Raw genomic sequence first — 26,599 nt, forward strand, 5'->3', positions numbered from 1 at the left:
CCAAAAATAAACCCAAATGCCCAAATTGGTCATGGTGGGGAGGGTGGTCACCAGACGCCAGGCCGGGTGCCAAACTCAGGTTTTGTCCTCGGCTCAGTTTGCTCAGGGTACTCTCTGGCATGACATTGAGAAAGTGAATTGCTAATCAAAATTTTGCAGGAAAGTTAAGTGTCCTGAATGCTCTACTCCTACATTTTATGGTTTGTTTTGTTGGCCTTTACTATTCTAACATATCTAGTTCAGATTCAACAATCTTTCTATGAAATGTGAAGTTCCTCTGCATTTTAAAAATCCTATTTTAGCAGCCTTACATAATGTTAAATTTCCAACAAACATTCAAATATATCATGAATAGATCCTTATAATGTGTGAACTCAACTTTCAATATTTGGTAAGTATTTTTTAGAAATGAATAACGTTGTTACCACATTTATTAAATATTGTATAGGGTATCTGACAGCCCAATCTTTAGGGGGGAATGGACCCCTTTTTAGAGCCAGCACAGTTCTGCACCAGCATGGGTGCCCACCCTGCCGGCGCAAGGGGAAAATACAATGGTGGGGGACTTACTTACCCACGCGGCCAGCCACCACACACTTTTGCAGTGCCCAACCTGGAAGCCACAACCCTCACCATGGCTCACCAGCACAAAAAACAGCACCGGTATAGCCGTGTGTGTTCTGGGGGCAGGCTGTTGACCTTAGTTGGGTTCCACTGCCCACCCAGCCTCTGTATACCGGTGGAGCTGGTATATATTGTGGCGTATCTCTGTTATCCCCATGGGGAATTTTCAGAGGGTTTGGGGTTTTTTTAAACATTTCTGAGTTTTCTGCATTGTGGAAAAGCCCTTTGGAAAGGGCTGGGAGGCACCATAATGGAGCTATCCCCACCCACCAGTTCACTCTGGATTGGGCTGTTGTTTGTGCTATTTGTGTTATTGTGTTATTTATGATGATAATCACTATTCTATGCTCATACTTGTTGCTTTCGTCATTTGTTGTTTATGATATGTGTATGTTCGTTTCCTTTCCTTTTCATATAATCGTAAGAGTTATGATACTGTTTCTATTTTTTTCTCTTCTGTTTATATTTATTAAAAATATCTTTAATTTAAAGAGTACATTTCCAACAAAGCTGGGCATAATATTTTTGTTTTTGTTTGTGTACTATCAGAAGAGAAACCAGAGTACATGCTTTTTAAAAGAATGTGCAATGTTTATTGTTCAGCTAATATTTTCTTTTTGTCAACAGTTGAATGTTGGGGATGTTGGCCACATAACAAAGATTTCTTTTGTGTTATTCAACCCAAGTTTGAATAAAGGAATTAAACTTTTGAAGGTACATTGCATATTGTTCACATGAACTTACATTACCTTGTGTACCATAGTACAATTCTTAGTACTTGAGTGGATCCTAGAAAACTGTGTTTTCTATTTATATCATACTGCTCAGATTTGAAATCTGCTTGCAGTTTATTTATTTAGACTTAAAGCTGCTCCAGGCAGAGAGCTGAAGGTGAGGTAACAAACTCCTACAACAAAACATAAAAGAAAAGAAGGAAATAAATAAGAGGGAAATATAGAAATACTTCAAAAAGCACACCTATTGAAATATGTTTCTAAAATTATTTTATTAATCTCTGGTAATTAACCATTTTCTCTGTGAGAAAGCTGGACTATAAATGAAATAATTAAAAAATACCCTTAAGACTCCATGCCTTCAGAAGATGCTTAGGCTTTGGCAAACTTTGGGGAAAATAACATATCAGAGCCAGTAATTAGTGAATGAATAAAGACTTTTCATGCCTTCATCCAAACATGTCATGCTAGGTGTGTTTTATGGCTAAATTAATAGATCATGGTAAAACATATAGAAGCAAATTATTTCTGTCAGAACTTTCCCTGGTTCAGTGCTAGAGTAAAATAGAACGTTAGAGGACAGTCCCTTCCATATCTGAGGAGTCAGAAGAAATCCCTAATCTCTACTCAAGAAGAGGCTTTGTCCAGGGAACAAAGGGAAATGGCAGCCTCTCAGCTGAAACCATTTAACTACAGAACACCCACAATCATTCCAGACCTACAAGAATGCAGAGAGCTAAAAAAAAATTAAAAAGACCATTAATCCCATCATATGACCTTTTTTGAAGAAGAGAGACTTAAACTTGTACCTTGCCAGAATCAGGCAATATTTCAAGTCAATGTGAAGGGTGGGACAACCAGGCACCATAAAGAATCCTCAGATGCAAGCAGACTTTTGCTGTTGAATTTTCTTCAGAATGCTGTTTGCCCAGCTGTCCTACTTCTGATTGTCTTCTAGCTCATCCCTGCCTCTGAGCTTTTGTCCTAATCTGTGCACAACTGCCACTCAGTGACCCTATTCCCTGACTGAAAAAGCTGTATGGTTGTTCTGGATTGGAAATGGGACATTTTCTAAAGAACTTGAGACTAAACCGTTTAGCAGGAACAGAACAGAATCATGCCTAGGAGCCTGTACAAAGCTAATACAGCTGGCTAAGGCATTAGTGTAATGGGCTTTTGGAGCTTAACCCATGCAGACAGCCTTATGCAGAGAGTATTAATGGAGTCTAACCACAAGGTTTAGGTAAACTTGATAAAAAAGTACTACTCATGGATTGCTAGAACCTGACCATTCAGAGTAGTAGTAGCTCTCAGTATAATCTCAAGGATGCAAGCCTAAGTGATAAAGAAATAATAGACGTTCCAGATCTCCCTTTCCAACAATCTGCCAGTCATCCTTACTTAAGTCTTTTTAGAGTTCATTTTTTTTAATTTGCTTGCATCCAATGTGGAAATAAGTGCTGATTACAACATTTAAATCGAATGAGAAATACACAGTAAGCACCCAGCCATAATTTTCATCTAGTTGCTTCAGAGACCCATCTGAGGAGGGAGGGGGGTGAATCCCCCTGTGGCAGAGGTGTGTTATGCCTCCAGTGGATTTGCCCTCACCAGGGCACTTACCCCAGCAGAGGGGCAATCCTCCTGGCATGTGGTCACTACAGCCCTTCCAAGTGTTTGAATGCAGCTCCAGGTATGGCACCAGTGTCCCAGCACCCTCACCACTGGTGTAGCAGAGGCAGGCTGGGGGAGGAGCTGGCAATAGTTGGCTCCCTTCTGGCCATTTGGCATACTGACTTGAACAACTCTTTTGGGTGGTGGAAATCTGTTAAACCTAGTGCAGGTTTCTCAGAGGCAGGGAGGCTTCATGCTTGCGAATCCTCCCTGAATCACTGGGAAGCCGCTTTTGGGGAGCCCGGCTCTTGGATAGGACTGCCCGACACATTGCACAGAATGACAGAATCAGTTAATAGGTAGAATTCTAAAGTTACCATCCTTTGCCACTAAGAATAAATTAAACTACTTATGGGTGGTTCCTCATTCACTTGTTAGATTATACAGCCATATTTCTCATACCTTATGAGCTTTCAAGGATGGAGAATGGGAGTAAAGAAAACATCTAAGGAAATGCAAATAGTGATGGACTTGTCTAGAGTGGGACGTGAATGGAAGGATGTGCTGTTTAAAGAGTACCAATGAAAAAGAAATTTTAGAACATAAGCTCAAGATTTGTGATCTGTCAGACAGATATATTAGAAATGCACATCCTAGTGACTTCAGTACAAATCTGCCTCATCAACGAAATATTGTCTTTTCATCTTAGTTTGGAAAAGAAGGAATACGGTAATTTGAAGACACATCTGTGTTGCTAGTACATATGCTGTTTTTCCCCCCTTAGTGGCTGCATGTAAGAAGAATCTGCTCTTTCTAACTGTCAATCCAGTGCTTTATGTAAGCTCTGAATGCACAACGTTAAAAAACACTCTCTTTGTAGAATGGATAGGATTTTCTCTGCAGTGATTATTCTCTCTTTACAACACAATCTTTTAAAATAAACAAGATACCTAAGTCATATTTAAAAAATGTAAGAAATATTATATTGGAACATTAATAAAATCTTCTACTTACTGTAAATATAAAAGGAGGAAATTATATTTTAGTCAGGGGTTTTTAATAACAAAAAAAATTGTTAGGGAAGTAATTAATTGTTCCCAAAAGTGAAGCTGACTATTTGTATGTAGAACAAAAAATAGGCTTATTATGAAACCTTTTTCTCTCTACTCATGATTCATCTGCAAAATTAGATGTAAAAGCATTTTTTCTCTCTCAAGAGCCCCTTCAAGGAAATTACTAATGATGTGTTAAGCACTACAAATCCCAATCTTACTGATTCAGTATGAACATTTCAGGTAGTACTGTTTTTCTTTAAGTGAAGCATAATGTCTGTACTCTATATAGAGGAAATATACAGACTTAGATATTTACAGAGTGCTCAGATTAGATGTGTTCATTTTGAAGTCAGTCACAAACTCTGTGTCCCCAACCCTAAGGTATATTAATGTGCTTGCTGTGTACTAGCTTCTGAAATGTGACTTCATAACCCAGTTTCTTTCAGTGGTCTTTTTTAGGTTATACTGTTGACCTTGAGCCTAGTAGTGTGAGAACTGATTTCTTATGGTGTGGTCAGTAATGGTTTGGATACAGAAATCATTTGAGTGAGACCAATATTGTGCTTTCCCTGCCCTCCAGAAGTAGTCTCAACCAATCACAACCAAGGCAGCTGCCCTGAGCCCTGCACTAAAGGGCCCCTCAATCATCCCCAGCTTCACTCTCTGAACAAAGGAAGGGAAAACAGAAGACTCCTGCCATGACCTGTGAATTCCTTTTTGAGTTTGGGTGGCTGATGCAATGCTGACCACTGCAGTTTACACCTATCCAGTCCACATTTTGGGAAGCATGCTTTCAGTGGTGGCAGTGGCTGCCACTCCTTTCTTGGACCTGTGGTAGTCTTCACAGGAGGTGGGGGTTGTTGTCTTGTTGTGGAGAATTGGTAGGGGTGATGACAAAGATTATGGGGCAGGGTCCCATAATCCCAGGGCCCTAGAATCATTAAGCCTGCCTATGCAATCCTGTTTCAGGCAACAGATATGCCTCACTGTACACTGTTTAAAGAGAAGACATCTCAGACTCCTGTCGTGGTATCAGAAGATAGATAGGAGAGGGAGAGAAAGATGGGTGTTGCTCAGCTCCCCACCACTGCCCTGCCCCAACATTGTGGCCTGGGAAGTTCCATTGACCTCCTTCAAAGCAGAGACAAGGGAGGGGAAAGAGCTAGAACAGGGCCTCCAGATCTGACAAGATGTTAGAGAATGTTTTGTCTCAATGTGTATCACTTTGCATTGAGAACCTTTTTTGCTATTATTTTATTCATTCACCTAGAGACCATTGTGCAACAACAAGGGGGAAATAACATGTACAGACAGCATGTCATCATGTCATGCTGCCTTCAGATTTTCCGGAAATCACTGTTTTTCCTAAAATACAAAGAGACAGAATGAGAGAGAGAGAGAGAGAGAGAGAGAGAGAGAGAGAAAGAGAGAGAGAGAGAGAGCTTAGTAAACTACACAGGATATGAGATACACACAGAGATGTAGGGGCTGGTAACCATTCTATTTTTGCCTATTATTCTCCATATTCCCAGTCCCAAATGGGAGGAAAAATTACTAAAGAGAGGGAGAAGTGGAACTGGGCAGTTGCTTTTTCTTTTCTTTCCCGCTTGTTCGACTATATAATCTCCTTCAACTTCCTCTTCTCATCTGGCAGGGTAGCCTTCCAACTGGCAAACCTGGCTGCTCTCACATGAAGAACATGGCATGTAGCCTGGTTTTTGAGAGTCTGTTTATGACATCAAATATAGCTTGTAGAAATACCTGAGATTTACCAGTAAAATATCATGGTGGTTCATCCTTTATAACAAAAAGGAAATAATGCTTGCCGCTTTTTTTTCTTCCTTTTGTAGCTCCGTATGAAAGATGTGGACACTAAAGAAGAACTGGGCTTTCACCCTGCAAACCGATGGCTCTTTGAAGAAGATGGGTCAGAGACTGTGACAGAGCTAGCAACAGTCAGACCAGATGAAGCACCACTTAAGGGTATGCTGCCAAACCACAAAAAAGTGAAAAGAAACAGCCTCATCTATCCTCTCTTCGGAATGACCACAGGAGAAAATATGACATGAAGTCTTATGCATTATGCTAGAGGAATCATTCATGATTGTTTTTGACATGTCAAGCTTAAAGAGCTTGAGTGAGATAATGTACCATCAACTGGGGGTTTAAATTATAATTAACAGCATTTTGTTGTAGGAATTTCTACATATTAGGGAGTTGCACAAAAACATGGAATTGATTTCATTAATCATTTCATCTGAGATTAAATTTCCAAGAACTGTAGGACAAGAAATATCTTTTTAAATTTTTTTGCCATTAAGTTTCAGCCAATTTATGGTGACCCCATAGGATTTTGATGGCAAGAGATGTTCAGAGGAAGGTTTTAGAGAACCTAGTATTCCTTGGTGTTCTTCCATTCAATTACTTACCAAGTTCAACCATGTTTAGCTTCAGAGATCTGCCAAGATCGGGTTTGCCTGGGCTATTCATGTCAAGGCATTTTATAAGCAATTAAAATTCTTATTTGCATCTCAGTCTTTGACAGTCCAAGAAAGCAGGCAGTGGACATTAATAAATAGGAGCACGTGATTGTACTTACTTGAGTCTACCTTCATCTGTTCCAAAAAGCAAAAGTCAGGGACCTATTTTAAAATGAAAATTAAGCATGTGGTTGAAGGGAATTTAATTATAGCCTTGCCAAACTTTAAATCATTATACTGAAGTACTTGAAGCATTTTTCTTTCCAACCAGCTGCAGCACCAGAAATGAGCCTGGTTAAGGGGAAATAAATGTTTCAAGCATCAGAGAGCACTGGAGTAGGGGATAAGGGGTACCCATTAAAATACAGGCCAACTCTGCTTACATCAAATGTGATAAAAGGATCTCCAAATCGTATCTTGCTTGGTCCTATCTAAGAGCAGCTGAGACAGTTTTTTGTGGGTGAAATAGTATATTTGCAAATGGCTTGGCTCCTACTACCAATGCCTTCATATTGCATTTGTTTGAAAGGAAAATTAGATGTTTAGAGCTCACAAGTCCTTATCATTGATCCATCACATCTCTTGTGGTTTGGACTAAGCAAACAAAAGGCAATGTTTTTCATATATTAATTAGTTAGCTGCTGACAAGTCACAACCACATTATGGCCATTCCTCTTAGGGTTTTCAAAGCAAGGGATGGTTTGCCTTTGCCTTCCTCTGCACGACAATCCCTTTCTTCCTTTGTGGTCATCCGTACAAGTACTAACAGTCCCCAAATCTGCTTAGATTCTAAGCCAGAGGTCTTCAAACTATGGCCCTCCAGATGTTCACGGACTACAATTCCCATCAGCCCCTGCCAGCATGGCCAAGTGGTAGGGCTCATGGGAATTGTAGTCTATGAACATCTGGAGGGCCATAGTTTGAAGACCCCTGTTCTAAGCTCTCAGATCAAATCAAATCAAAGTATTCTTCCCAAGTTAGTTAGCCTGATAAGTGAGACCAATCAGTGTGGAACTCTGCTGACTGGAAAACATCCCTGTCATTTAAATAATCTTCCTCTGATCTCAGAGAATGCTGATCTAGTCAAACAGAATTAAAGTCTGTTCCATAGATTTCCAAATATTACTAACTGAATTAATTTTTCAATTCAAATTAGTTGCATTAGCTCTATTAACGAATATGGCATTTTTTTGATCCAACATAGTTATTCAAGGTAGGTATATTTGCACTTAATTAATGCTTGGTTAGTATAATGGCATGTACTGGCTGAATAATGTAATGAGAACATTCTATTTACAGCTTCATCAATGGGATTATTCACCTTCATGTGTTTTCATTCTTTTTAAGGGAACTCCAAAGCTGCAGATGTGTCAGCAAATATGTAGACAGATAATTTGCAGTCACATCTGTGCTACTATGCATACATCATGATCTGAAGTTACATCATGCAGGGTTCACCACCAGAAAAATTCTAGCAATGTTGTACAAAAATTACTTCGGAATAAAATGAAAATAGGTTAACTATAAGTAGACATGGCTGTTAGCCTCCGTCCACATTCATTTGTTTTATTTTCTTTGATTTTCAAATATTGTAGAGTGGTTGTTATGGTAGGAAGAAGAAAACAGTGCCTTTGCTGTTTGGGAACCTCCCTTAGCTCAAGGGTTCATCTTTGTGCTCTTATGGGGACTACACATGTGTAGACCAGCCATTGAAGGAAACCAGCCAGCTTTTCAGAAGGCTCTGTAGAGCTCTCTGGAGTGCCCTTCCCCACCCCCTGGCTGAGAAAGTGGGACCAGACTATAAGACCAAAGGTTGCCATGAGTCTTCACTGCTCTTGAGCATCAGTGGGCTTGGGGACCCGAAGTTTGTGCTTGTGACTACTAAGAACCCCTGCCCAGTTTTCTGTAGATGCAGTTTTTACTGAAACTGTAGACAAGGGAAAATCCCAAATGACCAGATATTTATCCTATATGGAGCTGGGCCTAAACTAGCCTCCTTCCTAAGAATGACAAGTGGATTTCTTCAATTCCATGCAAATCCCCATTGCTGAGGTCTGAAGCTACCTTTACCAAGTAGAGCCATATACCATATAGTCCCATCGCCATCAAACACCTGTTAATGGCTCTGAACTTTCAAGACAAATAGAAAGTCTGGTCTAAACCAGATTATCCTTTGCCAGGATGGTCCAGTGTAGAATGGATGTGAATAGTTCATTCTAATGGACTCTCGCAAGATTCAGGATCCCAAATACTGCAGGTGACACTCTTGAACCTTAGCAAATGTTAGGATTTCTGTCTTAGTTGTGGTAAATATATCATGTGGCTGTACCCTGCAATGACTTTGACTCCATGTGGTTATTGCATTGTGCATGATATGTTAAACAGCAGTTATGGGATTGCCAAAACCTTTTTGAAGGTGGCATGGTATCGCCTTTGCTGCACCATCTCCAGCAGCTGTGGAGTTCCCCTCCCCCTGGTCTGGATTGAGCTGGTAGGTATAAAAATTGCATACAATCAGGATAAATGTCCATTTCAATCTGATTAAAGTCAGGAAAACAGCACACAAGGTTGGATCCAGCTGGCTATAGAATTCTTGTCCACATGCAAACAAAAAAAGATTGCAGTAATTACTTGCACAATGTAACACTTAACTGTATTCCTACATGCATTTTCATTTGTGCAAATTTTGCACAACCAATTTCTGGGCACTATAACATATATGGAAGGAAGCACTAGATATACAAGATATACTGTCTAAGTACATTTGTATTTCTGCTTGTGTATTGCTGGATTCAAACAATTGTTAAGCAATTACGGTTATAGTCATAACTTTTCTGGAAGTGAGCTCCCCTGGCTAAAGTGGGACTTACTTCCCTAACTGTGCAATCCATAAACAGTATTACACTAAGTTCATTGAACCACGATTGCACTGGAGTCCAATTGACTTCACTTTCACTAAGTTTTTCTCGATCACAAATGAAGGTTTGTTCAAACCTGCTTTTCTTAATATCCTGCTCAAAATTGGGATAAACCAAACTATTTGGTTGTGCAGGGTTCAATTCTAAATAACACAGCAAGCATTTTGGAAAAGATTGCTGGTTCTGTCATGCTGCCTAAAGTAGTATGCATTATAGAACTATATGCTGTCATCCAGACATTGTGCACAATGAGGATTAGTGTGTGTAGTGAATAGTATTAATGCATCTTGATGTGAAGAGTTGAGCCACTTCCTCATTCCACTTTAATTGGCAGTGGCAGCAATTATCTCTCTGGCAGGCTCACTGGGAAAACAGTTGATCTGGAAGAAACAGCAGGACTTCTACACTCTTAAATTTGCATGTTTGCCCTAAATGAAAATTGACTGCAAAGAATGAATGTTAAATGGAGTTAAGTTCGACAATTAATTTTTTAAAAAGGAGGATTGGTTTCTGTGAGAACCAGATCAGGCTTCTTTTAATTATGTTCGTGCATCGTGCTGACATGGTTTAAAGAAGGATGTTTTGGGTAGAGATGCCATCATAGAAAATATGTTATTTCTATTAGGGAAAGTAACATATTTCTATAAACTTGAAATATTGGCCCCAAAATTGGTTTTCTGAGCAATATGCCTTCTGAAATTGTGCATGGCATGATTGATGAGAGAATCCTGGGAACTCAGCAAATTGATTGCTAAGGTGATAAGGTATGGATTAGTTAAGGCAAGTTGAAAGAGAAGGCAGATGTCATAGATACTTTATCTTATGCATGCGTATTTAGCCTTTCTACTGAGGAGCTCAGGGCTCCAAACATGGGCTGTTTTTTCATGGCGAAATTGCACCTGGGTGGACCCAGGATCTCACATACTGGATCAATTTTGCCCTGGTCTGTGATTCTTCATGGATCCCTATGCTGCTCCAGCTATTTCTGCATGGGCACAGGGCTTTTTACATTTGCCCGCAATCTATTCCAGGCATGCGCAGACAACCTTTGTTTCCCGCGTTCTGAATAGAGACCAAGTAACTAGTACAAAGTCACCCTATAAGCTTTAAGGCAGAGTGGGGATTTTGAAAATCATTTTTCAGCTCTCCAGACATGAAACCTCACTGACTGGTTTCATTTGTGCATGTGCTAGTAAAGAACCATGTCCAAAAGTTCCTGCTTCATAGCAGTCTCATTACATTGCATTATGCATCTTTACCCTACTGTGAGAAATGAGTTGCTTTTCAAGCTTATGGTGAAATATTATCAGCATTCAGATGAAGTTCATTGTGATGTCCCAATGCTCAAGGAAGCTGCTGTGTGATCTGGTGCAACATAATAACTATAAGACTAAGTTGTTATTCAGGAGTGTTCGTTTAGATTTCATCTCAACCACAAATTTACAGTGGGCTGTTCAAAAGCAATGCAGATCAATATTTTCACTGTGATTGTTTTATGAAATCAGGATTGGGTCCACAGGCAAGCACTAATTTCTGGTTTCAGCACTATTGCTGTTTTTTTTCCACTACATAGCTGGCTGATGGTTTCAGATCAAACAGTTTCAACAGATCATACAGTCTCTTACCATTGAATGTTGGTTCATGAAAGTTAAAAAGCTCAGGAATCATCATTCACTATCAAAATGGCAAGCAGTTTCCACGAAGCATTCAGATCCCTCGTGTTTTGCATGTTTGTTCATAAGTATACCAATATCACCTACTTGCTGTATATCTGACAGCCCAATCCAGTTCTTGGGGATGGCCAGGCACCACCTGCAGAAGGCTGCCAGGTGGCTTGAGCAAGCAGCTAAAAACAAGAAAAAGCCCCACTGCGCAGAAGCCTCCCATAGGGCTTAATGTAACTCCTAGACCTGGGCTGTGGGCTTCACAGTCCAACAGAAGCGTAGCTTTTCGCCCCCACAGCCCTCCCGCGGCCCCCTGCAGCAGCCCCCCCCTTCCCCCCGCAGCACCCTATTCCACTTAATTTTAGGAGCAGGCCGAAGGAGCCCCTGGGAAATATAGTTCCCACCAGGCCCAGGCAACGCAGGCAGGCTTCTTCTCTGGGACGTTCCATTCCTAAAAGTAAGTGGGGGTGCGCCCTGGGGGTGCGCCACGGGGGGGCGGGGGTGCTGCGGGGGGAGGCGCGGGGTGTGTGGGGGGATTTTTCTGCCCCCCACGTGACCAGAATCAGTGAGCCTGGTGCGTTGCGCACCCCCCGTCCCCTGGTGGCTTCGCCACTGCAGTCCAAACTCTGGGTAGAAGCTTGCTAAAATCAGCCCCACTCCCCAAAATCACCTGGTCTCCTTTCCTACCCATCATGTTGGCCTCTGAATGGCACTGTGTGGCTGGACTTCTGGGTTTCCCCACTGCGGAGCTGCGGGGCATGCTGGTGCTGGTACCTCTCCCCCTCTGCCTGTGGTGTACCCCTTGCGCCAGCAGAGGGAGCAAACATACTGGCGCAGCTCTCCACCACTCTCTGTGAATATTCAGCCCTCCAGTTATCATCTAACTACTATAGACATTGACATGCTTTCTGCTGCCAGGTCTTTGGGTAGTAGTAGCCAGTTAACCTTCCAGCCACATTGCACCACCTTGATCTCCAAGTGGAGGTCAGGGGTTCATTTGAGCCTGGCTTCAGTCATGCTCAGACTGAGCATAAGAGTCTGTCGGCTCTAGTTTTATACTGTTGGTTCCACCCCGAAGCTTAGGGGACAGAGCCAGCAGTATAAATCTAGAGCCAGCAGACTCCCTATTCTCAGTCCCTGGGCTCCTCCCAACCTCCAAGTGGAGATCAGGGTGGAGCAACCTGGCTGGCTCCTCTCCCCAACTCCATGTGGAGATGGGGTGTGGGGCCAGCTAGGCTGGCTGCACCTGATCTCCATGTAGAGGTTGGGGGCAGTGAGCTTCCTGCAGCATTCAACTACACCCCGCCCCATCTCCATGTGATGAGGTGCATTGCGGGGTGCAGCCCTGAAGTGCACTCCTAGGAAGTGGCACCCAGGGCTGAAGCCTCTCCCCCAGTTACACCACTGTTGCCATTTTTGGTGAGTTTCATGGTTATGCATATTTTACATTTTCCCTGGACTCCTAAAACTGATTTGAACTGGCCTTTATTCTTTAAATGGGAAGTGATATTTTAAATCTGGTATTAGTCACTAATACAAGAGTCCTGGCTCCAGGCATCACTGTACATTCCTTGACCAGAGGAGAAAGGTTGAATTATCATCTTGGATACTTCTATCTGACCGTGGCAACAGAATACTAAGTAAGAGGCCTTGGCGTATATCTCTATCTTTGGTCATAGTATTATTATTATTATTATTATTATTATTACATTTGATCTTGGTCTAGTTTTGAGACATTATTTTGTCTTTTTTTAATGTCTGGGCCCTTTCTGTATGATTAATAATATTATTTGACCAGTGAATAAGGCCAATGAGCCAAAACCGCCCGGAGCCCCTCGGGGATAGGGCGGTATAAAAATCTAATAAATAAATAAATAAATAAATAAATAAATAAATACATACATACATACATACATACATACATACATACATACATACATACATACATACATACATACATGTTTGGTCAGGGTCAGTAATGGTCCTTTGCATTAATGTACATTTGTGAGGATATTATTTGCTTTAAATGAATATTTGTGATAGACAGATAGGTAGATAGATATACATATACATATAGATTTATGCTTTTAAATTACAAATATTGAATCCAGATATTTAAATTGTCTTATCCTTTTGTTTCTTGATTCAATTCATTTTGGATTATTTCTTTTTTTAATTGTGAATCTGCTGGCAGCTTGCATGGTAACATTTAAATTGTCACATGTGGCCCATTAGAGTATGTCTTGTCTTTTCCCTTTCTTCCTTCTCTTAAAAAAAGGCGAGTCATTTGAGCTGATACTGACACCTGAAATGTAAAATTGTGCACTGAAAATTGTGTCCTGAAAATACATATCAAATCTCCATTCTGAAATCTTAACACTCGAAGAAAATATAGTATTGCAGACAAAAAAAAGAATACCAAACCGATAAGTTAAATCAGATAATTAATTTGGCCAAAAACATAAGACATTTCTATACTGGAAGACTCATATCAATGTTCCTAATCTAAGCTTATGTTTATACAGTGAGCCAATGAATGTACTGTGTGTGTCTGTGTTGTCACATCACAACTGATTTATAGTGGCCCCAGCAAGAGGCTTCCAAGATGATAAATGGAGATGGTTTGCCATGACCTTTCTTTGCAGAGCCTTCTTGGTGGTCTTTCATTCAACCCTGCTTAGTACCTGAGATCTGATGAAATGAGACTACACTATGTCACTTTCCCTTATAAAAATGTGTCAGGTTATATTAGCACTAGCCCAGTTTCCCCTTTCTTCCTATTTTCCTCTTGATAGCATCCCCTGGTTACTTTCTGCTTTCCTGCCAGTGTTACAAACTGGGGTTTACTGGGTGTCCCTGGGTTTGGAGCCTTTAGCAGGTTTTGTTTAATTTGCAATGGACAACAGGCTTTGGGATTCAAATTTTATAGTGCTTCTATGGCACCACAGCATTGCATACTATTTGGTAGCATCTATACAGTGGTGGCGAACCTTTGGCACTCCAGATGTTATGGACTACAATTCCCATCAGCCCCTGCCAGCATGGCCAATTGGCCATGCTGGAAGGGGCTGATGGGAATTGTAGTCCATAACATCTGGAGTGCCAAAGGTTCGCCACCACAGATCTATCAGATCATGAAAGACAATATATATATTAAAGTCTATTTAATCTTTCACATTTTCATACTTATTCTCTGCTAGGTGGAAGCTTCTCTGTTACATTTTTTCTTTGCTGTTCCCTCACAGAAGTTACTTATTCAATCAGAGTCTACACAGGAGCATTACCAGCATCAGAAACAGATGCAGACATCTTTATGACAATATTTGGAGAAAAGGGAGACTCTTCCCAAAGAAGACTAAAAAATTCAGAGTCATGTACACATTTTGGAAAGGGTCAGGTAAGAATGAAATCTGAATGTTTTTAAGTCCTCCTGTCTTTCCCTGTAAATATAAAATGGAAGGAGCCACAACTCAGCAGTTTGATTAAAATAAACATGTCAGCAGCCTCCAGTTCTCATTTTTCTGGAATTGTTATGCAAAAGCATGAGAAACGCAGAAGTGTGATGTTGCACTTCAGATGTGTGCATGATTTGCAGAAGAAAAAATAGCAGGTGCCACTTCTAAAACAAGCAAATAAAGCTACCGTTAAACGTTGCTGACAAATTAACTTAATACTGAAACTAGGAGAAGAATTCTGTTTGTTAAACTAGATGTGACAGAGAGTTCCATTACAGTTGTCCTATAGAGCTCTTTGGGAAAGGCTGCAGACAACAGCAGGGACATGCCCCTATGGCCCTGGCAATGCCTGCGGGTTGGAGGGCAGGAGGTGTATCCTCCCAGCCCAATGGACCTATGTAGGGAAGAGGGGTAAGTTTTTTAAAAAGCAGCACCGTGAAAAGCAGTGATGTACACCTGAGGCAGTTCGATCGGCACCAGGTGCACATCGCTGCTTTTCAAAAGACTTGTTCATTGAGCGATTCACAAAAACACCAGTTGGGGGTGAAAACAGCTGTGCTGCCTCGATTCGGAGGCAGCAGCTGTGGGAAGTCCCTCCCCCAACTGGTGTTTTTACCGGGCCCACACCAGTGAAGTTGACTCGTGTGGAATCCGCCCATGAGAGCACAAGAACAAAGGATTACATACAGAGGGTTACATACAAAGGGTTACACACCTTTATTCCACAAGTGTCATATCTCTGAACTTTAAAACTTATGGCTGCTAATTAGTGGGTGGGAAAGAAAAACACTACCAAAGATCCTGATCATAAACCTCCCATTAAATCTTAACAGCCCAATCCAAAGGAGAAGGCAGAGCACCAGTTGGGGATGGTGCTGCATATGTGCACTACCTTCAGTGGGGTTTCAGGTGGCCCAAGAAGAGGGGAGCATTTTTTTAAATGTTGTTCACCTGAAGAATCCCAGAAGGAAGACTAACTTATGCCACACTTTTGGTGGTGTATGTCAGCTACCAGCGGAGGATGCATTCCTGGGCTGAAAGTCCTCTGGGAACTGACTAAAGTTGGCTCTGCCCCTGGAATAAACTCGGAATACTGGCACAACTTCCTAGTTCCTAGTTCCTACTCCTAGTTCCTACTCCACAATGCCCCGCTGCCAGGATAAGCCCTTCTGCTCGGATGTCAGTGCCATTTTGCATAGTATTGGTGCCACAGGCACCAGTACAACCTTTCCACAATTTCCAATGTAACGTCATCCACCTCATTTGGATTGCCCAATTGTGTCCCATCTACTTTTGCCTTCATTCAATAATCCAAGACTTGGAATTCAGGTAAAGGGGGAATAAAGAGAAGATGTCAGGAGAGAGGTATCTGGCTGTTTAGACAAAACACCTTTTTGGGGATAATAGTGTTGCAAATGTGCAGACTCACAGTGCATTCCTGAGGGAGAGTAGTTGTGCAGCTGGAGACAGCCCTACTACATCACCTTCTATGAAGCTTGCTATGCCGCAGCTAGCAATAAAAAAGAGAGATTGCCCCTTTCCCTGTGTAAGTAGTCTATGTAGAATAATGGACTGTGGCATCAATTGTTCTGGTGTAATTGTGCACTAGTGAATGGGAGTGTTACTAAATCTAAAAGACTCAGGAAACCAACTTGCTCCACCCCCGGGAACACCCCCTTCAAATATCACTGTGAGCTTTTGCACTGGAGGAGCACTGGTGCACCCAGTTATCATGCTGCTGCACAACTCCCTAGCACCGGCATAAGTTCTCCTTCATCAGCGTTTGATGCTGGCATAAGTGGCATTTAGACTGGCATAAGGGTCATGCTGCTGCTTCAGTGCTTTTGGAAATACCCCCTCTTTTGGATTGCACTGTCAGGGTCTTTCTCAGACATGTTTACAGTATCCCTTGAGACATGTTTACAATCTCCCTCCCAGTGATATTCCACTTCGGGTTCACACAAACTGCAAAGGCTCCTGTTGTTCACATCCCACAACTGTGAAATTTCTATATCACAACCTCTTCAAAAGCCAAACACATTTCAAAAGGCTTTATGGCCAACAAAGAGTGAATTGTTCATTTAGAAAATATTCTGATATGTTTGATCAAAAACACTCTTTGAAACAGTTGAGTTTAGCGGAAAAGATCATAGCAGTGGCATTTAGGGAATACTGCCTAAGCTATTTTAGGGAATACTGCTTGGGCTCTGGATGAAAAAATTCTTATGTCTACTGAGTGTTTACTATGCACATCGCTGCTGTTAAGAAATAGATATAGAAAATAAATATCAAGCATATGAAAGGCAAACTTACAGTTGGATCAGTCCATGAAGTACTTATACAGCACATCTCCAGTTCATTTAATTAGTTTTGTACACTAACTCCATACAACACCTGCTGAAATAAAAATAATACTGAACAATAGCTGTGCGGGTGAATTATGGCTATAGTGACCACAGATATGCATAGAAGTCTGGATTTAGTTCATAATGATGATGACAATCAGTCCAGCACCTAATCTGAAGGTTATAAAAAATTGCAAATCTCTATGGAAAATATGATCAAATGAGGAAATTCCAACTTGGAATTAAAAAAGTACAGCTGTTACTTAAAAAAAAAAGTACAGCTGTTCATCATATAGACATGGCTCCTGCAGATTTGCACTTCAATATACACACTTTTCTCTACAGTCCATCACAGATACAAATGCCACTTTAGGGTGCTTTAGCTAAAATGTCACGTACAACACAAAGAGAAATGTGTGTTCTCTGGTTTACTCTGTTTAAGCATCAAAATGCCATATGTACTTTGGATGCCAGAAGATGTTACTAGCTGTGTAATTGTAGCAGGGTCAGCTGCAATACTGCCATCAAAGCTCTGCTCATGACCTGAATTTCTTCCCTATGGAAGTTTGTTTCAGACAGCTGGCTCAAGGTTGACTTGGCCTTCCATCCTTCTGAGGTCTGTAAAATGACTACCCAGTTTGTTGGTGCCAAAGTGTTGATAGCTGGGGAAGACAGTAGCAAACCGTCTCATAAGCAAAGTCTGACTAGTAAGCATTTTGATGTGATGTCAGCCCGTGGATCAGTAGTGATCTGGTTCTTGGGCACTTAAGAACCAACAAGAAGTCATGCATTCAAGCTGAAGAGCAGATTCAAGTTGGTACTCAGGAAACATTTGCTCACTACAAGAACTGCTGAATTACGCAGTAGGCTTGTCCATAGAAATTGTACAATTTCCTACCTTGGAAATTTATAGTGGGGTATTCAAGTGAGCATCCTGGTACTTGCAAGAGTTGGACAGCCATGGAATCCCTTTGAATTCTAAGCATCTTTAACTACAGGGCCCAAATATGCCTGCATGGGATTCAGTGAGGGTAACTCTGTACTGTCAATTGTTATGAAAAAAGAAGATGAAGCAATTCAATTGTAGCACAGTGACTAAAGTTAGTTTACATGGCTTAAGTAATCATCTTTCTAGCTAACAGCTCTCACTGGTATAATGGGTTAAATGAGTGGGAAATTGTCATTTTCCCTAGCTAAAACAGAATCTAAATCAGGCAAACCAATTTAAATGAAACAGTTTTGGTTTTCATCAGTTATGCTTCCAATGAAGTATATCTGCCTTCATACAAAATGAGAAATAACACAGGACAAAAATAAATTTGGGCAAACCATGAAGGACTATGTAATTGAATGTGCCTTGAAGAGAATTCATTGATAACAATAGGGTGATTTTGTCCACGGTTTTCTGAGGACTGTAATTTATTGTCATACAGAATGGGATTAATGATAGAGCTCATGTTCACAACTGCTAACAGAAAGAAAGAGGAATATTTCTGGTAGAGGCTGTTGTTAAGAATTGCATAAACTGTGGTGCTACAACTTGATTTGAAATTTTAAAACAATAAAAATGGTACAGTGTTGCAAAAGCTATTTACAATACTTCGCCTATTTGGAGCCTTTTATACTTACCATTATGCACTGTATTTTGCCATGGTAACTGTTTTGTAAGATCGTAAATACATGGAAGTAAAAATGTCAGGAATTCTATTTTTCCAGTACAAAAGATATGGTTGATGTCACTTTTCCTATCTTCATTAAAGGATAGATTTGATAACCTGATTAAAAAAAACTTTTAAACACACATACTTTTTATTTCTTTTTTTATATGTGATCTGATGGTATATTAGCTGTCAACAACTAAAATTATAGCTTCTTTTTTTTTTGCCATCCATCTGGTCGTCTTAATGCTACCCACATTTGCCTACACTTCCACCCACTCGGCTATATTTATTTCTCAGATGGGTACACGTTCATTCTCTAACATAATTTATTCATAGTAGCATAAAACTTTGCAGTTGCTAACACATTGTTGTTTACTGAAAACTATAGTTGTATCCTTCATTGGCATAAATTATAAACATAGCAAAAGGAAGAACAAAAAAAACAATTTTAGCATAACAAAGGGAAGAGTAATCCTTCCGAGGATTTAACCTTATGCTCCCAAATGCTCATAGCATATTAAAACATACTTGGCTACTGAACTGCTAGTATAAGGGCACTGATCCCACAGAAGGTGTAAAACAAGCATCTCATCAGAATATCCATGAAAGTTGTGTAGAAGGGGACCGATTAAAGAATCCTGCCGTTCAACACAGAGGACACAATAAAACAAAACAAGGGGTGTAGATTCAGGAGTTCTTGGAACTGAACTTCTTTATTATTAAGATCTTAAGTACATTTAAAAATCGACCAAATGAAAGAAGAGAGTAACATCAAAGTACACATAAGAGAGAAAGTGAGGGCTCCCAATTTAATCTGCACCAAATATGAATGCACATAAAAGTTTACTACTTGCTCTCTAGTTACAATTGTAAAATTAATTCTTTATTATTGCTAATAAGCTTCAGACTTCAATTCATTTTTTCTGTTTTATGCCAAGAGTCTATCAAAGACTTCTAATTATTAATGAATTTCAATAATTTTCTCTAAATTGAAATAAGTTTAGCTATCTCCATCAATCAAGTTCCAACAACTTCACAAGCCATTCTTCTGTTGTAGGTGTACATTAAGTTTCCTATTTTTGCACATATAATATTCTTGCTCAGTGGCGTAGCGTCAATGGGGTGAGGAGCATGCGACACCCCAGGCGCATGCCTGTGTGACAGCATGGCTGGGGCACTCCAGGGGCTTTCCAGGGTGGGCAAGGGTGTGGCAGGGGCATGGGGCACACATGCGTCTTGGGCACAGTTCCCCCTCACTCTGCCCCTGTTCTTGCTGCTGATGTCATATATAAAAACAAATTTCCATTTTTTCAAGCTGTCTGCACATAAGACCTAAAAGAAAAAAACTCTGATTAAATTTTGATATTACTCTTCAAGATCTAATAATTGATCTCTTGATTTCTTTTTTCATTCTCTGTGAAAAAAATCTAAAATGTCACAATATGTTATCCACCTGTTTCAAATATAATATCTACATAATGCTTCTTGTGGTGAGAACTACCTTGACAATTTTTGACATAGTCTAAGTAGAAACTTGTTCCATATTCTCAGAATTGCACACCCAATATAATGATTATTAATGTATTTATTAACATAAATAGGCATACCATTCATGTGTCAAATCATGTCATGTCTTCTGTTTCTCAGCAAAATTCATTCTTTCAGCCAAACCATGCATCAAGCTGTAATATATAATTTCACATTAGGTAAATGTAGACCTCCTCTTTTTTTTTTGCATCTTGCAATATTTTATATTTAATCTGAGATTTTTTCTTTTATTAGACCAAGTTTGATATATTCTTCTGCCATTGTTTAAATGGAATATCATTTGCCAACACTGTATTGTTTTGAAACACTCTGGAATTGCTTGAAAAAAAAAACCATTTTTGATAGTACATTAATATTAATCACAGAAATTACCCCAACAAGTATAACAGGAGTTTATTCTATGTTGGCAAATCTTTTTTTTAACTTCATTCCATGTTTTAACATAATTATTTTTAAATAATATACAGATCATATTTGACAACATAATATCCACATATTTCACTTTTTTCAACTTTAAAACCTGTTTTACTCATCAACTCCATTTGATCTTGTATATTCATATTCTTTATTAAAACCTCTGTTTTCTGTTTAATCATTTTAAAAACTATTAATGCACCAAATTCCTTCACTTTTTTGGATTTTCTATGATAAATGCCAGATTGCCAGCAAATGCTCTTAATTTTTAAGATTCTTTCCTAATTTTTATATCCTAAATCTTCTCATCAAGTCTTATGTCTGTTCAGTACTTTCAGAACTAATAGAAACAAGAGAAGAGATTCTGAGCAGTCTTGTTCTTTTCTGTATCTCACGTGCATTAGCTAAATTTGTGTTGTCTGTGACATACAAATCAGTTTTGCACATTTTATGAAATTCTCTCTAAAATCCCAATTAAGGATTTCTGAGCCTGTAAGAAAAGAATCTTTCATAGGGTACATTTGCAAAATTCCAAAAATAATTGATGGGGAAGCATTAAATCTTGTGACCCTAAATGCTCCACATAATTAACAACTCAATCCAGACCCTGGGGGGGCCAGGGACAGTGCTGCTGTCGCATATTTCTAGAGGGCTTCCAGATGGTACAGAGAGGCAATGAAAAACTGGTACAGAGAGGCAAAGAAAAACTGAATAACCACAGCCATAGGGCTCAACAGCCCATCACCACCCTGCCAGTGTTCCCATGGCCAAAACCCCATGGAAGCTGATTAGCATCGGCTTCACCTCCAGGAATGCCCCCAGAATGTCTGCAGCTCATTGGCCTCCATGTTAGTAGCAGCTGGAAGTCGATTGGGTGCCATTGAGCTCCACAGCACCCGCTTGCCTCCCTTTTTGACCTCCCTATTTCTGGCCAGTGTAATTGCCACTTGTGCTGGCTAGGAGGGCAAACACGACTACACAAGCCTGCACCACCTCCTGTGGTCATTTTGGCTCCCTCCCCACTGGATTGGTCTACACATATGAAAAATGGGATACTTGGATCCTATGATCATGTAGGATACCAAACTCCAGGGAGAGCATGTCCTCTTTGCTAAAGAGCAGAATTTTCTATTTCAATTATCTAAAGTTTTAAGATTCTTCTTACCATAAGGAGAGAATTGAAAGGGATGTCAATACACTGTGTGGCACATAATTAGGGGATTCTGCCATATAATGTAGGCATACCCAGACTTTCAGGATTAGGAACCAAGATCTGATCCCTAAAAGTCTCTGCTCTGTCTTCAAACACATGGCTTCATAGCTTACATGGTTTGAGACCTCCTAAACATGTCACTAAAACCTAGAACTAAAACTTCATCTGAATTTGTTTAACACATTGTTTGAAATGTTACCTCCTGTCCATGAGGCACAGCTGCTCAACACTGAATCAATAAGCGAACTGGGTGGCTGTTTCTTGATCAGTGAGAGTATTTATTAAAGCTAGCAAACCAGAATATAAGTGACCATTTGGGTATCCGAAACGTATGGATTCAGAGACGCTTGATCTGAGCTTGCATGCACTTTTAATAATAGATTATTGCAGGTGTTTCTATAACATCCAACCTCTCTCCCTCCCCTTCATCCAACCCCTTGTTCTATATATGGGCAAGTGTTTCCAAGTATACAGGAATCATATAACTTCATAACAGTTTCCATGTGTCAAGGCTAACAGCATTGAGCTTAGCTTACAGTAAATAAATCAAGGCGCATGTGCTCATTAGGGCTTTGTAGAGAAGCTAAAAGGGAGTATTGTCTTAGATATCTTAGATATCTTTACTTGGACAAAGGAATCCAGCTGTCTGTCATATCTTGGCAGATTATCAGTATTGCTGGTCAAAGCACTTCTGTTGGCTTCTCTCCTAAAACGGCTAATCCTTAAATCTGAGAGTCAGACCATTTCCACATGTACCTGGGGCACCCAGTATCTGCCTTTACCTGGGGAATCAGATATCTCAGGGGACTCATGGAGGTTTGTTCAGTTTACCTTACAACTAGGGACGGCTGGTAACTCCGAATTGATGTGTAAGAGCCAAACCTTCAGGAAGCGTATTGTGGCCAAACTATTTTCAGACGGAAAGCGGGAAATAGCTGTCCTCCCTTCAATGGGTCCATTTTACTTTACAGCTGCTAGATACAATGGTTCTTTTCTCCAAGCAGGTCAGCGACTGAATGAACATCTTCCTAAGCTACAAATAAGTATGTTTCATAACTGTTCAGTTGGATAATAGTATCTCAGTTAACAGACAGGCCTAGTCCAAATGGGAATCCCATAAAATAGTTGGGACAATCATTTAGCATTAAAAACAAGGATGGCTGTAGTGCATACTGGCAACCCTTCACATGAAAAAATAGTGCAACCTGAGACATACTGCACTTGTCCAAGTTAATTGGTTGTTTCAATTCAACTGCTCTGTTCAGCTATAGTTGTATTTTAACGTGTTCATCAGCCCCCAATGGAGCTTTTCTCCTCTGAGTAACATGAACCTTACTTGATCTCAGCACAATAGGTTGACATTGGCCTTTTCGAAATGAAAAATTCCATTTATTCCTGCAATTGGTGGGTGTAGATACTAGAGTTGGTCAAGATGGCCCAGTTAACTTTGCTACTAAAAGAAAAGAACTTAATTAAGTTCATGGATAAATGAAAGCACTTTAGAATATCTAGATAAAACGGAAAACAATACATTGATAACTAGAGATTTTGAAGGTTAAGCATTGTTAAATTAAGATCCAATAGAGAAAAGTTAATTAATAATTTCCTTTAAATTTTGATGCTTAATGACTGAGTGCTGAAGGTTTAACATTCGGTGAAGAAGAAATTGGAAGTCTATATGAAATAAGTACCTTATAATTTAGTGGATTTCTTTCTTTGCGTATGATTTCAGCCTTGATTTTGAAGTACGAATAAAAAACTGACGTTTTGTGTACTTACTATTTCTGTGGGATGTGTGCTTCGCAGTGGAGTCTCCCTGCAATTTTTGGTGTGCAGGGGAAAGTCTCCCACTGTCTCCCACTGTGAAGTATCATGGCTGCAGATGCCTATGCTTTGCTCCGTGACACACTGAGACAAGTACTAGCAAGTCCATGGAATAAACTGTGAATCTGCTGACTGTTTGAGAATTCTGCAGGGTGTCAAGTGTTTTTGACCCTTCTGTCCCCCCATTTCTAGTTATCCATGTAGTCCCACTGGTAAGAAACAGAAGAAGGGAGGAGGAAGTAAGGCTTTAAATGGAGTGAAAAGACACCTGTCCAAAGTTCTTTTCAGGTTTCTGGTGAAGCAGCAAAAGGGTCTTGGAGGCCAAAAAGGCCAACATGGAAAAGCTGTTGTGGGCAGGGGAAAGCAGGGAGGAGCTGGAAAACTTGAAAGAAGCTTTGCCCACCTTTGCTTGAATCACCTTTCCTGTTAAGGCAAAGTTGCAGTTTCTGAAATCAGAAACTGATCAGAGGCACTGTGATTTCAGGAGAGGGAACTAACTGTGTGTAACTGAGAACCTACCCAAAGGGAATGTATGCTCTGTGAAGGATACCACAGGTGGGTAATTGACTTATGCTTGTGTTGTCATCAATACTCTTGGAAACATATTCTGAAGGATAGGAAATCAAGTAAACCAAAATAAATACTGGCACATTATTATATTGCCCTTTCCCTTTAATGGAATAGAAGAGCTGCAGGTTTCACATTAGTTTGATCAGAGGTTTTCAAACGCTTTCCATGTATTCATTTTTGGTCAACATGCTAAAAAAAAAGATGAGGTGAAGATGCCACTATGGAAGGTCCTGGCTAGATCTCACTATGGATATGTGTGAATTCAGCTATACTCTAGACCCGTGTTGGCGAACCTTTGGCACTCCAGATGTTATGGACTACAATTCCCATCAGCCCTGCCAGCATGGTCAATTGGCCATACTGGCAGGGGCTGATGGGAATTGTAGTCCATAACATCTGGAGTGCCAAAGGTTTGCCACCACTGCTCTAGACCATTTCACAAACTTCTCTGCAGTACTGCATATTGTAAAGCAAACTGCGTAGTACAGAGCAAGTTGTTTTGGTCCTCAAAAAAATCCCATTATTCTCCAGATTACAATTTGAAAGATGCTGATAACAGTTTGTAGGAGGGAAATGTTGCTGAGAGATCCTATGTCAGCTGTGCACTCACTAGGCTTGTGTAGAACATTTTTAAGCTTCTGTTCTCCTCCTGTAAAAGTGTTTGTTTATTATCACTAGTAAAAGTCTTTCTTGAGCACTGTTAGAAAACATTACTGTTAGAATAATTTGATGGAATAACTATCAAATAAACAAACACAACTTTGATTTTAGATTCTTATACAACAGTGCTTCTATTTGCTGTCTTTCACTGGAAGATGATCAACATTCTAATACCTCAATCAACATTGTAATAGGCTCTAATACATAATAGTGAACAGAGTTACACCTTTCTAAATCCATTGAAGTCAAGCGGCTAAGAAAGGCATAACTCTTCATAAGGCTACTGTAAGAAACCATTCATCCTTTTCTTCATTAAGCTAACAGCAGACAGAAGAAATGAACAGGAAAATCTATTTGCCTAGCAGAGCAATGTTTATAATTATGTTTATCATACCATGGACGTTGACTCTTTATTTATTTTTCCCCAAAGGTAAATATATTCACTGTCCAGGCAATAGATTTAGGGATGTTAAGCAAACTGCTTGTAGAACACAATCAATTTGGTTATGGAGCTGGCTGGTACCTCAATCGGATCACTATACAAGAAAAAGAGAAAAGTGATGGCCCCTATGTGTTCTCCTGTCAACAATGGCTGGACAGTGGAATTGGTGATGGAAAGATGAAGCAAGAACTGCAACTTCTTGGGAAAATCAGAAAAGAGAGGCTGACAGGAAATGTTCATGGTGAGATGCAAAATCAACAAAACCCATTCAAGCTCTATTTTTGATATATTTTATCATTATCTTTCCTGGTTGGGTCCACTGAGACTAAAAAAAATCAAATATAATATCGTTTTATCATGAATACTGTCTGTCATGCAAACTCTATCCCCCTGATGCTTTGTAAAGTGCAATAATATGTTTAAAGAAAAAATATATTAGCACACACAAAGATACAGAGATTAGAAGCATAAGCTACATTTTAAAATGAGATTTGGAGACTGCATGTGGTAGGGGGAAAAACGAAAAGAAAATAGTTGATTTATCCAAGCACCAAGAACTACAGAGCAGAAGGCTCTTGCATTTGAAGCTATTTCTGATATACATCATCTGTTCCTTTAGTGTTTTTGTTAGCCCCTACTCCATCACTCACATTTAAATTGAGGTGGACTGAAATGTGCATATTCATTTTCATAATGTAAGGACAGAAAGCATTACAAAATAGATGATATATTCAATTGATGGCAAACCTGGTTTTGTTTGTAAGAATAAAATGCAATATTTTGTGCAGTTTTTCTGTTAGTTTTAAGGCATACACTTTAACAGATCATATCATTGTACAGATTTTTCTGAATAATCCTCCAGTGAAACAAATCTGCTATGTTGTAGCTGGCACATTATTTTTGATAATTTAAAATAATATGAATGTTATTTGCAAGTTTTATATTCAACACTGATAAAGAAGTTTTACTGAAAACAGTAGTATATATGTTGGCGGTATCATATTTCTCCACTGATGTCTCACACACATAGTGCTGGATCCTGATCAAATTGTCAGTTTCCCCTGATTCTCCTTCTTGCTGCAGACCCCTGGATGCCATTCCTAAATGTCTCCTGTTCCCCAGGAGCCGCATTTCATGGAGATATAGTCTTCAGTAGGAGAGAGAAGGCACGAAACTTAAATTCTGGTACTGGAAAATTTTGACTGTGGTTCCATGAACAGAGTTCTCAGAAGTTATTTGTATCGGCTTTGCTTTCCCCAGAAGCCCTCTGTGCCTCTCTCCAATGCTATTTTATGAATTGGGGAATGTGCAGAACATTTCAGGGGGTGCTGCAGCAAAAGGGAGATGGAAGAAGTCACCCTTTCTCCCTTCTGGATGA

General features: G+C 39.9%; 1 protein-coding gene across 1 annotated transcript in view; it reads left to right on the top strand.

Moving 5' to 3' along the window:
* RP1 (RP1 axonemal microtubule associated) overlaps nucleotides 1-26,599 on the top strand; it is a 217,928-nt gene that overhangs the window by 158,238 nt on the left and 33,091 nt on the right. The window contains exons 42-45 of the mRNA XM_048508545.1: nucleotides 1,252-1,338; nucleotides 5,878-6,010; nucleotides 14,335-14,486; nucleotides 25,210-25,462. Of these exons, the coding sequence (XP_048364502.1) occupies nucleotides 1,252-1,338; nucleotides 5,878-6,010; nucleotides 14,335-14,486; nucleotides 25,210-25,462 (625 nt within the window). The remainder of the gene's footprint in view (nucleotides 1-1,251; nucleotides 1,339-5,877; nucleotides 6,011-14,334; nucleotides 14,487-25,209; nucleotides 25,463-26,599) is intronic.

The sequence above is a fragment of the Sphaerodactylus townsendi genome, linkage group LG09 (genome assembly GCF_021028975.2).
Source record: "Sphaerodactylus townsendi isolate TG3544 linkage group LG09, MPM_Stown_v2.3, whole genome shotgun sequence".
NCBI lineage: Eukaryota > Metazoa > Chordata > Lepidosauria > Squamata > Sphaerodactylidae > Sphaerodactylus > Sphaerodactylus townsendi.